The 16,887-nt window shown below is 40.0% G+C and overlaps 1 protein-coding gene across 1 annotated transcript; it reads right to left on the minus strand.

Annotated features, from left to right (window-relative positions):
* Positions 1-280: 280 nt before the first annotated feature.
* map2k1 (mitogen-activated protein kinase kinase 1) lies at positions 281-16,495 on the minus strand. The gene is made up of 11 exons (XM_080027624.1): positions 16,243-16,495; positions 4,891-5,101; positions 3,918-4,064; positions 3,675-3,752; positions 3,462-3,513; positions 2,183-2,307; positions 1,497-1,704; positions 1,275-1,339; positions 1,088-1,146; positions 781-826; positions 281-712 (listed from the first exon to the last, which is right to left on the minus strand). Exons 1-11 carry the CDS (start codon positions 16,323-16,325, stop codon positions 599-601), a joined length of 1,188 nt encoding a protein of 395 aa, XP_079883750.1. The 5' UTR covers positions 16,326-16,495; the 3' UTR covers positions 281-598.
* Positions 16,496-16,887: the final 392 nt, after the last annotated feature.

Genomic DNA, 16,887 nt, shown 5'->3' on the forward strand with positions numbered 1-16,887 from the left:
CAATTTTCCTTGCAGCAAGAAGCTTGCCTGCAGAGTATGAAGAATTCCCTGAAGAGGACAACGCTCAAAGTAATCTGAACCCACGAAGCAGGACCGTATCTTGTTTTGTATCCATAGATCGAGGCCATGATGATCGAACCTAAGAAACCTGGAAATAAGGAGCACCTGCCAAACCCACCATCTATACTTGCAATGCTTCAGTGATAAATAAAATCAGTTTGAATTACATGAGTCAGACCCGTCATTCAAAATGTTGACTGACAAGATTTATTTCACATAAGCTAACAAAGAATTGAATTGGCGCTTAAAGGGACACACAAAATCAAGCACACAGGTTGAGCAGCATTTGTCATGATTTAAATCATTTGATCATTAGAAAAAAGATGGCTTTTCAGTCAGGACTTAAATGTAGCCCAGATATTGGTTCAATACAGTTCATTTCACTTGGCATTTAAGTTTGTACACTAAATATACAACTGATTGCACAACTTAAAATCCATTTAGTACCCGGTATATAAACAGATCTATTTTAACCCGTAATACAAATCCAGTCACTGGACGACCTTGGATATGGGGTCGTTTGTTGAAGGAACATGTCTCACATTGCTGTACCATGGGTTGGTGTCACAGGCTGATTGAGTCCAATGGTAGTACACAACCAGCCAGCAAAGTCGACCTCTTCTGCTTCTGACTGTTTGATAAAAGAATGAACCTGAAGAGAAAAAAGTTTTGTAAGATGTCTGAAACTGAATAAACAATACAGTAAAATATGCAACTCACCATCAACTGTTTGAGATCTGCTCTCTCTGAAGGATTCTTAGCCAAACTGCAATGGAGACAAATCCAGCTTAGAATGTAGTGCATTTTTTCAGTTTTTTGCTTTTCTTAGACAGTTTAGAGTTGAAATGGGGCAAGCACTGGGTTTGCTGCATGTGCGATAACGGAGCCTCTAGGGGGACTCTAACCACTACACCACAATCGCCCTTCCAACTGTAGTGCATTTTAATACCACTGGGTGGCATGAAGTCTGATGGTTAGTCTGTGGACTGTTTTGATGTTTGATATTTCAGACATTCCTGCTACATACCATTTATTCACAAAGTCTTGAAAGTCAGGGCTAAATATCCCAGGTAGCTTTGGTGGAGGCTGAAAGCAAAAAGGTCCTGTCAGCATTGAATGGGTCAAATTTACCATAACCAAATTGCTGGCAAACTCTTATTGTGCACCAGTACACAGGTAGGCTACTGTATGTTCATGTAAGTGGGCACACTCACCTCATTTACTATGTAGTCAAGCAGCTCAAATATAGCCATGGGTGGTCTGCTTTCAGGACCGTATGCTGGTAGGGGAATGGTTGATAAAAGAAAAGATCAGCTGCTCATAATTCACTGTGTCCCCCCCCCCTAATCATCCCACAAGGTCACTATGACAATGCCTTGATTGATTTTGCTGTGGTAAACCATTGGAAAATTATTGCAGTCAAAGCTTAAACTTACAGCTGCCCGGTCGCCCAGGGGGCCGTGGCTTTGGGGAGGACTCGCTGGAGGCTGCCTCCCCTTCCACTTGGAAGCCAAAAATCTGTTCCAGTTCCTTATCATCAGGTGGTGGGATGGGGAAGCGTCCAATGGCCATTTCAACCAGGGACAGACCCATACTCCAGATGTCTGACTGCACTGAGTAATGGGTTCCCTGTAAACGCTCCGGCTAAACACACATCCAAATATATTATTAGCAGTGTAACCATTGCTGATTTACATTAATTAGAAAAAAATGCAGCTAATAAAACAGGCTGAATAAAAATGCATTACCTACTAGTGACAAGTCTAAATGGATCAAGGTTTTGTAATGTGCATGTTGTGGTGCAGTGAGAAATTCATGTAAGTTCTGCAATTGCATTTTATCAAATGATGCTTGCATGCTACAGAAAATGCATTAAAAATCACATCAATGGCTATGATATTAATACAAATTATTATATTTCAAATTTGAGACCAACATTACATTATCTCATCAACGGGCGTATATTTTATAAATCAGCCTGTGTCTACATTTGAACATTGCTGACTATGAATAGCCTACTTGACATCAAGCCTAACTGAGACTAGCTTTAACTGTAACTGAAATCCTTAAGTTGAAAAGGGAGAACAGCAGGAAAGGAGGAGCATATCCATTTTTAACTCACAGACATGTAAGAACGAGTGCCCACAAAGGAGTTGGCCATGGAGTCTATGAGCTGTCCGCTCACTCCAAAGTCGCACAGCTTGATCTCCCCACGGGAATTCACTAGGATGTTGGAGGGCTTGACGTCTGAAAGAGGGGACATGCAGTATTTGGATGGACATGTCTTGCAAGTGCTCAACAGGGAACTGTTAGCACCAGGGAACAAACTGTTGAAAAAGCTTGATGCACATAGTGCTTCTTGTTGCACCCTGTCAACATTCATATTCTTTTTGAAAATGAGGGAGACCACAATCTTTTTCCCGAGACCCTAAATAAAGGTTTCAAATCAAGGAATGTACACCACTGATCAAAACATTGGGTCCATGGACCATGCGTCTAGAATAGGGAATTACTGGAAGTGTGAAGATCAATGCTTCCCCCAAGTAATTAAAAACCCATAAGAACCCATGGTGACACCCACTTAACACAGACTTTGAATGTCCTACAATCTTCCGTATACAGCTTTATTTTAGATTTTTATTCATTAAGTCCCTAAATGACCTATACTCAACATCCTGGTGTGGTGGTAATGTTACTGTCATGTGACTTCCCAAAAATTGCAGTTTGACAGGTACACAAATGAAGGAATAAGCTAATTTAATTTTAGAAGCTTGTTTTTTGTTACTAAAGGTGAGTTTAAACCCATTTAACAATTCTAATTTCTCAATAGTGTGTCCTGTATTACATTTACCTAGTCTGACCATATTTCATGAACAAATTTATATAGAACAAGTTAGGAAAATATTGCTGTCGTATCTGTCACATCAGCCTTTAGCCTTAAAATAGTCATGGATCATAGATGATCAGGATTTCCATGACTATTTTAAGTTATTTTTGTTATTATGACAAATATACAGGTATTTGTCACAATAACAAAAATGTGTGTCAAATATATTACAAAACTATTTATGCATATCTGTAAATAAAACAAACACAGTTTTACTGTCCTATGCTGGTCCCATTTAAATGTAGGCTAATTGCTTTTTACTAATTCCTCTAGTAGGGTTAGAGCTAAGGTTAGGGTTACTTAAACCTAGTATTTAAATAAAACATCAGAAATGTGGTCCACAATTTTCCTTTAAGGAGAAATGGGTCTGGGTTCTTATGGGTTAAAAAGCGAACAGCGTTAACAAGTATGGTAGCATACCCAATGACAGGTACTTGTGTATTTAAAGGTCTTGTGATCTATAAAAAATGTTTTATATTAGTAACACACTTTTGTATATTAAACAGTGACCGACCTCTGTGCATGATCTTGTGTTTCTCCCTCAGGTAGGAGAGTCCTTTAATAACCTGGAAAGACAAATATTGCATATCAGTGCAATACAAAATCAGATTATTTGGCAGTGCAATAGAAATAACACACTAGTTAATCTGCATCAGCGATCAAAATCAAATATGTACTAGTGAGAAGACAGCATAAAACCGGTAGGATAGGTGTTGGAGCTACCCACAGCGATGCTGACTTTGCCAAGGATCTGCTCTGGGATCTTGCCCGCCTTCTTCAGCGACTGGTCCAGGGAGCCTCCGTCCTACAGCCGGATAAAATGTAAAGCATCAAAGTAGCATTTGTAAAAATAAAAATAAATGTTTAAACTGAGAAGAAGGAAAAAATGCCAGACGCTTTTCAGCCCAGCCTGTAAAGCAGCACTGCTGTGTAAATACACTGGCAGCCATAGAATATTAAAGATAAGCACCATATGCTCCATGCAGATGCTGATTTCTCCATCGCTGTAGAATGCTCCATAGAAGCCAACAATGTACGGGGAGTTACACTCATGTAGCACCTGCAGCTCCCTAATGATCTGGTTCCTAATGGCTGGTTTGATCTCCAGGTGGATAAGCTGGAACACAGACGAGATGTCAGGTTTTATTTATTTTCTAATAACACACGCAACATTACTACAATACTTAAACATATGGTATTTCCTGCACACGCACAAACATGAGAAACAAAACTGTAAAGATCAGAAAATGATCATACGGATGATCTTTTAAAGCATAAATTAATTTCAGTTACATTCAAGCCTTTGCCATATGAGTTGACACAAAGTTGATAAAGCCAATCAGTTCAACAAAACTCTATGTCCCTGCATTCCGAATCGCATATTTTCTACTATTTAGTATGATAGAAAAAAGATTTAGTATGTCCCGATTCTTGTGGCCAAATTTAGGATGGTTAGAAAGACCCTGATGTCTTTTACATCCGGCCAAGATTTTTAGTGTTGAAAACAGCATCCTATTTGGGCAATTCTGACCCACATCAACGGAGCCTCCATATGAAAACAAACGGGGATGCAACGGATATAAAAGCAAGAGGCAAGATCAAGGCGCAATGTTATGATGAAATAAAAAAGAAAAAGTATGTCCCCAATAGTATGCCTACTGCATCCGAGTATGCAATTCGGAACGCAGAGAATATTTCTCTGTGAGAGCCCAAGAAATGTTTCAGTTGTTGATTCTACTGCTTAGAAAAAAACCTGGTCATACATCAGAAGGTAAAATTCATGCGTGATCACCGAAGGTGTAGATGCACCGACAGTGTTGTTGTAATTACTCAGAATTCCTCATGGTGGCACCAGATGTTACGCACTATAGCTTTTATATATACTGATGTTGGAAAACGTCTTTTTTAGTAAAGCGCTACCTTCAAACTAGCAGTCATCTTACCTTCCTCGCCATAATCAGGCCAGAGGGTCGGTGGGAGACCTTGAACACAACTCCTCCGTTGCCCGCACCAAGCTCGCAGATCTTCTCAAAGTCGTCGTCCTTCAGCTCTCCCACCTTCTGCTTCTGTGTAAGAAAGGCCTCAAGGCGTTTCCGCTGCTGCTCATCCAACTCGAGCTCCTCGAGTTTCTTCTGCAGCACCTCCAAGTTTGTTCTTAGAAAGACGGTAAAGAGAGAGAGAATGGTGATCATGTCATTACATATTTTTTCAAGAATACAAGAACATTGAGTCCGTTAAATCTGAACCTTTGCAGACGTTCTGTCTTTGGAAGTACCGGTTGTTTCATGAGGCAATGCACAGGATGTCCAGATATTCTATTATATTGTTCTACATACAGTATGTTCTATTATGTAATGGAAACCTTGGAGAAAAAAAGCTTGATGTGTGACAACTACTGCTGCATGTGCCTCTGGGAACATAGCAACCAACCAAAGAGCCGGCCACGAAGACGGAAAGGGTCGCAGGGTGTGTTTCAGTGTTCCTTCCCAGATCCCAATGTGAGGAAGCACCGTTGTCATGGCGTGCATTTTCCATGAGAAATCAAGTCTGGAGTGAGCTCCTCTGATCTGCCACTTTTTGACCTCTCCTTCCTCCCTTCTCCACTCAACAGAATCAAAACATTGTAGATAGTGCAACACAGAGCTGAGTCTAAGCTTCTTTGACCATGAGTGTGATCAAAGGGTAATGGGCTATGCTGCTTTAAGCCATGTCAAAGAGGGAATTTGAGTTTTAGAGTCAATTATATTTTGAGTAATGTTTGTTTATTCAAAGTTAAAAGCTGCAAAATAGCAGGTTCTGCTCCCATTGCACAGCAAAGAGAGGTTTAAGTGGTTTTTATTTTTGACAGCAGGCCTGCATATCCATGGAGACGAGGTTGTGAGTTTTTCGAGTCAGCTGTGGAGAGTGTGGGCGTCTTGTCGACAAGAGCTGGAGGTGGAGGAGGCTGGAGATACTGAGAAGAGGGAGCAGCCTGAAACACACTCGACACAATGCATTATGGGGGAGTGACTTCAATAGCCGCACACTGCAGCTCCAGGGCCCCCAGGTGCTGGAGGAAGTGAGCATGACACTGGCCTTTTGTGCTCCATCCACACAATGTTCAAGGACGTTCCAGTAGAACTTGAATGCAAAAGACACAGTAGTGCTGCAGCTCGCCATAAAGCCGAAGAAGATTGTTGATTATTTGTGGTCGAACTTGTGAGCCACACACACATATAAAAAAAAAATCATTAGTGCTTATGGGTTCTGCCTTGTGTCTTTTGTTGCAAAAGTATTTACCTACCTTGATATGTAACTGTAACTATAGGACTATAAATTCAATAGAATGTTATAGTGCTTTAAAATAGAAATTATATGAAGTTTGAAGCCATTTCATTATAGTAAATGAAAACCATTTTTTCCACGCTTTTTTGTAATACAGAGAACTTTGACTTCCAACATAAAACAATTTATTTTGCAAGATTTTATTAGAAAACTCAATAGTGTTTAAAGTGTAATTACATATACACAGTACATTTTGAAGTGTTAAAATAACACTAAAAGAGTTAAATTTAACACCATTTCCGAGTGTATTTGGTCCCACTCAGAATTGGAGTTAAATTAACTCTCTTCAAAGTGTTTTTAATTTTAGAGTTAAATTAACTCAAAATAGAGTTAAAAATACACTGTATAGTGTTATTTAAAGCCTTATAGAGTACTTTCTACACCCCGTCTTTTAACTACCGAAATTGACACCAACACTAGGAGGCATTTTACTCCAGCTGTTGTTATATTAACTCAGATAGAGTTAATGGAGTTTCACTGCATATTTAACACTGGGGAATTTACTGTGTAGAACAGGGGTGGCCAACCCGCGGCTCGCGAGCCGCATGCGGCTCTTTGCCCAGCTTTTTTTTTTTTTTTTATACTTTTTTTTTGTGTGGGCCTATGTGTGTGCATGTTCGCAAACGTTTCATGCGGCTTTTACGTTCGTTTTACATGTTGTCTATTATTTAATTTTTTATTTTATTAATGTGTAGGCCCCATGTGTATGCCTGTTCGCAAATGTTTTATTGAGGACGCAACATAACGTTCGCAAACGTTTGGTGCGGACGCAACATAAAACTGCCCGCTCAGCTTGGAGGGAGGTTTTCCGTGAGTAAACTATTTGTGTCAAGTTCGCTCCGAAACAGAGTGGGAGAGTTCATATTTTTTGTTGAACGTTATACCAAGCCATTCTGCCTTATATGCCAGGTGTCATTTGCGCATTTCAAGGCTTCAAATCTTCGGCGCCACTTCAGCTCTCTCCATGCTAAAAGTAAGTCCCACAAAGCAACATGCATAGTAAGAGAAAAACGCTATTTTAAATTGTTATATTTTTGTTTGTGACTTGGTTGAACTGAGAGTTTGTGTGTGAGGCAGTGCACACAATGTTCATTGTTGAAAATGACTGCCCTGTCGTCTTTAGTACTGTAGGTGTAGGAGTCCAGTCCTGTCATTATCACAGGGGCGGCCTTAACGATCTGGGGGCCCGTTTCAAGTCCTAGTGTGGGGCCCCCTGTTTTTTTTTTGTTTTTTTTTTAATAAATAATGCTTGTGCATGCATGTGCAAGCTCCCCGCGAAAATAAAAACGCCCCCCCCCCCCCCCCCCTGAAATCTTACTGGCCACCCCAGTGCCCCCCCCCCCCCCCCAGTTCAAATGTTGTTTTTTATTTTCATTTTATTTTTTTAATTACATTTTTTTCCTGATATGTATCCTAGTTCAGAGATGATATGTATTTTTTTTTCTTTCTTAACTTTTTTTGATAGGTAGTTGCCAAGTTCATCACACAAACACACGCAATCCACTGATATGAGATCAGTTTGCAATTTTCAATTACTAAATTAATGTTAGGACTGTGGCCACTAGAACTGGTCTCTGGTCAGCAAAGGTCTTGAAAACAGCATAAGTGTGCTTGTGACATGCGTGCCACCCATGCATGTGTATAGGCACGTGTCCCAGCAGATTTTTGAAATCTGAATAAAAAAATTAAAGTTTGTAGTTAGCGAGTGTAACATGTTCTTAGCAAGGGCAGACTTTCATAAATAAAGGTTTATTTTTTTAGCAAGATATTTGGTCAAAAGCTAGTGGTCATCCGTCCCTCTGTTGTTAGGCATCTTGCTGCTAGCAAGTTATGTTGTCTTGCTAATTTTACTATTCATCTGAGCTGAAATAAATATTGACTTTTTCCTTAATTATCTTCACCAGAATGCACCAGAATGCTTAGATTACATGTTAAAAACACAAACAAATCTTCTGGGGGGGATGCCCCCAGACCCCCCTTCAGGGGTTTGGTTTTCTGACAAACATTACAATGGATACTAACATGATTTGGGCATTTGGGATTATAAATCATCTTTGAATTGGTTGTACAGCATATCACATGCTATTCATTCAGGGGTGCGATGGCCACCCCACTCTAATTCTGTGGCCCACCTTAGCCACCCCCAGTCAAAATTTCCTGGAATCGCCACTGTGTGTACCTGTGTGTACGAAGTGGCTCTTTGCAGTAACACAGTAAAAAATGTGGCTCTTTGTCTCTGACTGGTTGGCCACCCCTGGTGTAGAATGATAGTCATATTCCCTAAGTATAAATCATAGTATGATTTTTTCTAAACTTTTAAGAAATGGCAAATTGCTTGTACAGGTCAAGGCAGAACAGATTGTTTTTATTTGTTTTCTGATCTCCTCTGATAACATTACATGCTTGGCCAGCATTATGTGGGCAACTAAGTACAGTTCTCCCTTGGCTGCCAGCCATTTCACACTGAGAAAGCATTTGGCAACCTGCCAAATGGCGGTAATGGCAATTTCTTCTCACCAGAATGATATGGTCTGGTTTCAACCAACAAGAGGCTCATCGATCGCATTAATCTCATCTACAACCGATGTACAGCGCATGTGCTGCACCTAGTGTTCAGCATCACAGCCTCCTGTGTGCTGCCCCAAGTTACACAAAAAATGTATGTGTGTGTCTGTCTTGAAACATGATCAATTCCTCCCCTCTTTATTCAAACAATATTTATGGAATGATTGCAATCTAAACCGGTGATAGCAGAAGTTTTTTCTTTCTTTCCTTTTTTATATTAGCCTACAGAGCACATTTTTACTCATCGCATATAAAATCACATGATGAAATGAATGATGGCAGCATTCCAGTTCACTCCTTCAGCTTTTGGTCCTGGCACTGTACTTGCTCAATATCTTGGCTTAATAGAACAGAGCCATTATTAGTGCTATTAGCAACACCTGGTGTGGATCCTCTGGCAGCATCTGAAGTCTTCCTGCATCCACACTATTCGCACTTTACTTAGTATTACCATGTAATCACCTGGTCAATGATCAAATTCCTTCGTGATTTTTTCTACTTATGACATCTATTGCAGTATGTCCGTCCTGGGAGAGGGATCCCTTACTCTGTCGACTCTCCCTGAGATTTCTTCAATTTTTTTTTATTCTCGGTAAAGGGTTTTTACTGGGAGTTTTTTCTCAGCCGAGCTAAGGGTGTAAGGGCAGGGTGTCATATTGTATCATATTGTATGAAATGTAAAGCCCACTGAGAGAAATGTATTTGTGATTTTGGGCCATACAAATAAAACTGATTTGATTTGATTTGACCTGTGCTTTTGGGAGCTAATCTGAGAAGTAATATCAGCCGAAAAATACTTAACACCTGTGGAAACCCTGCAAAGAGTGGTATAGTACAACAATTCAACAATGCTACTTAATGCAATTTTCAAAGCTTTCTAGCTTAGTCCTGACAAACTGCAACCTAAGGATGTCTAATGTGCTGATCTTTTTGGTGGAAAGTCCTCCCAGAAAAAAATGACACCCCTTGTGTGCCCATGTAATAACTCATACAGGCCTCTTCGTCAACCTTTAAATATCCAGTATGGTACACATAAATAAATCGTAGTATACTACATGAGGAGCAAATAAGCCTGGTTACTACTTACATTAAACAATGTTAATTGTATTAACTCATTGTATTAAAGTTTTTTTCAAAAAAGTTTGAATATACAAATTTGGCATATGTCACTAATCATGCATTTGCAAAACTTTAAAAACCAAAAATCTAGATGTTGAATGAAGCCAGAGTTACTTTATTGCATTTGTACAACATACTAGTGTATTAAGTTTCTAAATAACAAACTTCCTTTGTGAGAAATTGTGTGATAATTTTGGTTTGATAGTATTTTTCTCAATACTCTGAACCAAAAATCTCAAATTTAAAGCACTTACATCAACTACATTTTCCTTAATCATTCTTAGAACTTTTCTGAAAGTTAATACAGAAGGATTTGTTCATATGTTGTTCATTGTCTGATTTATGAGACATTTTCTTCTTCAAAACATGATGAAAATGCATTTTTAAAACGTATTTTTTGATTATTAAAATTAAAAAAGGCTGTATCCCAAATCTGTTCGGTTTGGACACTATGTTGTAAAAATGCAATAAAGATTTTAGCTACAGCCTTATCCAACATCTAGATTTTTGGTTTTTAAGGATTTGCAAATGTGTGCATAATTAGTGAATTATGCCAAATTTTCATATAGGGGAGAACGGGGAATCTGAGGCATCGGGTAATGTGAGCCACCCCCTGTATCTTGTCTAGCTCTGAAGGAAGGCGGTCGCATTTTCTCTTCCCTCCCGACCCTTATCTATCCTGCTCTGCTCTCTGTCTCGTGTTGTCTCTGTCGATCCTGAGCCTCTCTGTACATCCACATCCGAAAACCTAAATTATGGATCTGATTAACTGGGGTCTCTCTGCAATTGACCAAATTTTCTCAACGAGAAAAGGTGGCAAAGGAGATGCCGCTTGTCCTGATGGAACCTTTACTGTTGGATACACCTGGGACGGGTGGAGTGGCTGGAACCAGATGTGTCTAGCAATACTCTCCATTGAGGACGCCGAAGATATCTACACTATTGGGCTTCTGGTATCAGGGTTCCTGCTGATTGGAGATGGCGGATTCCTGATTTACCGCAACGGTAATAAGGCGTTGGCAGCAAATCAGGCCATAGCAAAGCTGCCCGTATTTGAGGGTTTGTGCCGGGCCGTTAATGCACAGACTCAAGTGATAAGCGAGGTGAATCGCAAGCTGGAAGTGATTCCTGGACTTATTCGGAAAGTTGATTCGATCAGGGATGCCATTAACGGGCCGCAAGCACTTGGATTTAGGCCACTGGATTTCGGCGGATAATATGGTACCAGTGACTCTCAAGACAGGCTTCATTCCAGCGCCTAGTCTCAACCAAAACAAATCACAATCTCTCAATTCGGCTCCCTGCACCGACCTTGGCGGAGGTGCTATCTCCTCTCTCTCCGGGATGTTTATGTAAAGAGACGCTCTACCCCCACAGTCCCTCACCTACTCTCCTGTGAACTCTATCTGTGACCGGGCCACGAGGTCGTCTCCAAGGCTGCAGACTGCCACTACGTCTGGACAGAGATAGCTTCATGGAACACACACACACACACACACACACACACACACACACACACACACACACACACACACACACACACACACACACACACACACACACGTAAACACATAGCACACACTTCCCGACCACTCTAGCCTTCCTGAATCCTCCCCCTCTCCCTCCCGTCGCAGCGCGGACAGCTGCGGGCGGGGCGCCTGCCGGCTGCGTACGCCCCCTAGCGCCTGAGTTGTGACACCTACCGTCCCATGAACCCTACCCATTCCTCTGTGCTTATCGACGTGTCTATTTGTCTGTGGCGTTATCTTGTTGTTGCTTACTATGCCAAGGTGGTTTTTGTACTAATCACACACTTGCACCTACCAAGGAGCGAGTGTGAGAGAAGCATTTTTTTAACCTGTCTTCCCTGATGTTCTCTTTATCCTTCCTACTTTAAGGGGCGCAGCGCACGCTGCCGACTCTTCAGTGTATCCCCCCCGTCTCCCATGTTTGTTTATTGTCACTCAATGTCTCTTGGTGGGGTATAACTGTAAACCAAATTTCGTTGTTTTGGTACAATGACAAAATAAAGTATCTTGAATCTTGAACATTTGTGGTCATGTGAGATATATGTTTTCAAGCCCCTCTCATTTCCCCATGGCCCTGAAAGAGAGGACCTCATGGTGCTGTGGTAAGCATGTTTTTTTCACCAAAATAGGTATTTTGCATGTAAAAGTAAATTTACAACTTAATCAACTGTTGTGCCAAAGCAAATGTATTCACGTAGAAAAACTTCTATCATACGTGTTGATGAACTACCAACATATAAAAACCATGTGATGATATTAGCTAAAGATTAGCCTGAAATGCTAAGAGAGGTAGTTTTTTCTCAAATTGTGGTGGTGGGGGAAAGTGAGCCAAATGCTGTGGGGGAAAGTTAAGTTTAGTCTTAAACATATTTTAATGTAATATTACATGACATATGTTTTATTTTAATGTCATACACATTGTAGAAAAGCCATCATGCCAAGAAAATACACCAGGAAGACGACCTGGGGCAACCACACGGAAAGAGCACCTTCTCATCTTTCCCTGTAACCTTCAGGGCTGGAATGTAGAGTAGGCCTAGTTGTAGAGTATGACAGGCTGATGTTATAATCCAGTTGGGTCTTCTCCTGTGTTCTGAGTCCCAGACTGTTCTCGCTGGTTCTGATTTTCCTATGCTTTGACCCCCAGACACAAGCTGGCTCTAAGGGTCCTGTGTTCTGACCCTCAGACTGTGTTCTAATATAACTGGTTCTATCTTTCATTTGAATCTTATTAAAACCTTTTGAATTATAATATGTTGTATTTGATTTTGTTCAGAGTTACTTTCAAGTGTTTAGAAAATTAGCTTTGCTTAATTGACCAAACCCCATCATTCTTTTACTAGTCCGACATTAGTTCTGGAATGTGTGGCTTGCTTTCAGGATTCTTACTGTTACAATATTTGTTGTTATGGTAGTTTCAGAGTGGAAAAAGTAAGGGGATCAGTTTACCCCACAGCTGGGGTAAAGTGAGCCACATGACAACTTTTTTTAAAACAATCATATTTTCACTGCCCTTTGTCTTGAAAAAAATCTGCTAATGCCCATTTCTAGGAAACATCCTGAATTAATGGGAAATGTGTAAATTTGAGTGATAAATCATTTTAGTTCGCTTAGAGGGGAGCAAATGTAAAAAGTGGCTCAGATTACCCCGTTCTCCCCTATATAATTTTTTTTTAAATGCAATACAATAAATCATTGTTTTAGTGTGAGAAATCAACTGGCAAAGTTTCATGATGATATCTATAAGTTAAAATGTTCCAATTTTACCCTCGCATTAAATCGTGGTTCCAATTTGCTATTTCTGCCCCCTGTAACTTTCCAGCAGGTAGTTGACCAGGTTGTCCACCCAGGTTGTGATCCTTGAAGGTCCTATATAATTTCTGGTGAACAACCTTTCACAACATGCCATGTCTGTTTTAAAAAAAAAGTGGGTTTTGCCCCCTGGGTAAAGTTAACTTTGCTTCACCATGATCATATTGACAATAATAAACTTACATTACACAACACATCCCCTCATTGTGTTGCATCCTGCGGTCTCTCTTTCAATAGCTCCCTAAACAAATGCACCCACCGCCGGCGCCTGCACACACTTGGGCTCTGGTGTTGTAAAAACACTACCCCTTTTGTTCAAAGGTACTGCTAGAATGAACAAAAAAGGGAAAGATCCTCGTAGCTACTTTAAATGTGACATTTGCTGCTTGTCTTAATAGTTGCTTGCAGCCCTGTGAATTTGTTCTAAAAGGGCTGAGCTGTGCAAAGTGAAAAGACACCGAAAAGTTTAACGTATGGAATATGTTTTTATGAATGCAGGATTTGATCTTAATTATTTGCTTTTTAAGTAATTCATAACAAAAAATACCAGAATAGCCTTCAGACAGAGCCGGCCCAAGCCTTCAGGGGGCCCTAAGCGAAATATGATTAGGGGGCCCCTCTCCAATTTTAGCGCTGCTGAAACTATAGATCTTTGTTAAATATCATTCACACACCCAGTGTTTTCCGCTAGTGCCTCCACTGTGCAGCTGTGCGAAAATATTAGACAGCTGAGATTCAGACCCTCCTAGGGGGGTCCGGGGTATGCCCCCCCCGGAAGATTTTTTTAACCTTTTTAAAGTGAAATGCATGAATCTGGTGCACTTTGAGAGGAAAATTAAGAGGCTAAATCTGAGAAATTTTGTGTGAACAAATAATTTGGAGACACTGGGTCAGATGAATTAGAAGCTATTGAAGAAGGACACATGGATTTTCCATAAAAATATTAATATAAAATAAAATATTATGGAGGGTCCTCTGGGTTGGGCTTGGAGCTCTTTTTCTTTTACGGGACATATTTCTCTGTAATATAGTGAATGCATTTAAATGCAGTGTGAGGAACTAAGCAAGGCAAGGCAAGTTTATTTCTAAAGCACATTTCAGACACAAGGCCATTCAAGGTGCTTTACAGATGCAAAAACAAAATACATGAAGAATAGAGCACACATTAAAAAAAAAGCGAATGAGAAACATGAATATAAATAAAACATAAAATAATTAAAACATTTAAAAATAATAAAAACAAATAAAAATGTAAAATTACAGGTTAAAACGGAAACAGTAAAGTCTTCAGAACTGATTTAAAAGAGCCGAGTGTTGAAGCGGACCTCAAGTCCCCTGGAAGTTTATTTAAGCAGAAGAACTCTGTTGTCCAGCTACTGTATCTTTTTTCCACAGACAAGGCTGACATAGGCTATAGACTATTACAGTGCATGGGCAACTGAGGGAAGCCCCATTTCCAATTGTTTTTAAATAAACTCAATACACACTGTGCATGGATGTGAACGTGACATGATCAGATAATTTCGGCTTTCCTCCCAGATGAACTGATTACATTTTTAGGCTATTTATTATCTAGACCAAAACATTTTATTCCTTTTTTTGTATGATAACTGACATTTGCATAATATGATGTTAATATCAAACACACAAACTAAAAAAAAAATATATATATATATATATATATTTTTTTTTGGAGGGGGCCCCCCAGGCAGTCGGGGGCCCCTAAGCGCCGCTTAGTTCGCTTATGCCTCGGGCCGGCTCTGCCTTCAGATGTATGATCTAATGATGAAACAATGAAACATTCTACAGAGACAACACTTTTGAGATCCAGCCAGCCTTAGAGACGACAGGTTATGTAATTCTAATCTCATTTTGTTGGACTGACTGGGCTTTTCTATGCGAACTGAGAACTGTGTCACAACTATTTAATATCTCTATTACTGTGTTTTGTCAAACAGTGGTGGCCTACACACCAAACCCTCTTCAACACACAGAAACATGACTCCACATGCTGACCTGAGAGCTGCACATCATACACCTCATTCACCAGTCACCACAAACATTTTGACATGTCAAGGCAGGCAAAAGCTCCGGTGATAAAAAAACAAACATTTCTCAGTTCCTCCAAGAGTCCCAGTGAGTAATGGCAATGAACCATGTGCACAATAACAGGATGCCGGAACTGGATCACCTCAATAAAGTGCAGTCATAATGTCTTTAGTTACACCAGTGGTTTTAAAACAACAACAAAATGAATCAACAAATGTGATCATCTATTGTTATTATTTTTAACTGCATTTTAACTACAAAAACATACCAAAGATTTACTGATGCCAGCTTCAAAAATATGAGGTTTTCTACGTTTTATATTATTATAAATATAACACAGTTTTTGGCTGCTGGTTGAATGTGAAACTATTAAATCAATGAATAGATTTGTTGATAAACAGAAAATGTATAGGCCTAGCTAACTATTGGAATAATATATTAATCTATCATGAAATGTATCAAGCATTAATACCAAGCATTGTTTTGGTTTAAAAAAAAATATATATTTTTCAATATATTTTGTGTTTTGGACAATTAGTCTGACAGTTTTTATAGCGTTGAGTAAAATGATTCATTGAAATCAATAATGAATGATACTCTCACACACACACACACACACACACACACACACACACACACACACACACACACCCAACCCCCCCCCCCCCCCCCTCCACACACACACACACACACACCCACACCCAAACACACACATATTAGAAATCTGAGACAGAAGTTGACCAACACTGAAGAGGTTTGATCTATCATTGCAGCTATCATGCCTTTACAGCATTTTGAAAATTAATTCAACATGAAAATAAGCTAAACCAATGATCAATATTGTTCATCATGCTCCAGTCTGTATAGGCTACAGATAGGCTATGTATTCACACTCACTCTATGGCTCCACTGCCATTGATAGTGTTTCCATCGGGGATCGGGTTGAGTTGGATCGGCTCCGGCTTCCTTCTTTTCTGCATGTTACACAGAACACACAAGCTGCTGTAGAAACGCACGAGTTGAAGTAAAACGGATAGAAATAGGAGGAAGACAGAGCCCTGCTATCAAATATTCCCAGTCTGGTGACTCCACACAGTGCCTAACAGATGAAGACAAACGGGAGCGCGGTGTTGAGCCGTAGGGACCGATATTCTTCTTAACGGTTGGATGTGAATGAATCCTAGAGATGAGACGTCACGAAAATATTTACATTCGTCTTCCCGACAGCATGGCTGCGCGTGGGACAGCGCACCCTCTGCCGGTGATGGGTGGTACTACCACTCTAAACAAAACAACAGAACAAATTAAGGCCACGGGTAGGAGGAGGGGAGCTACCATGGATGTATTTATAGGCCTACAAACTATTATTAATATTCATGTCATAATCGTTATTATTATACAAACTCACTTTATTCTCCCTCAAGGTATTTTCCTCTTTATTTTTCTATGGAAATAACGGACCTGCGGGAGAGAATTACATTTTACATTTATAGTACATGAGGTGTATTTTATGGGATGATTTCAGCATTTTGGGATATTCAA

Source organism: Ammodytes marinus (genome assembly GCF_949987685.1).
Source record: "Ammodytes marinus genome assembly, chromosome: 5".
NCBI classification, from domain to species: Eukaryota; Metazoa; Chordata; class Actinopteri; order Uranoscopiformes; family Ammodytidae; genus Ammodytes; species Ammodytes marinus.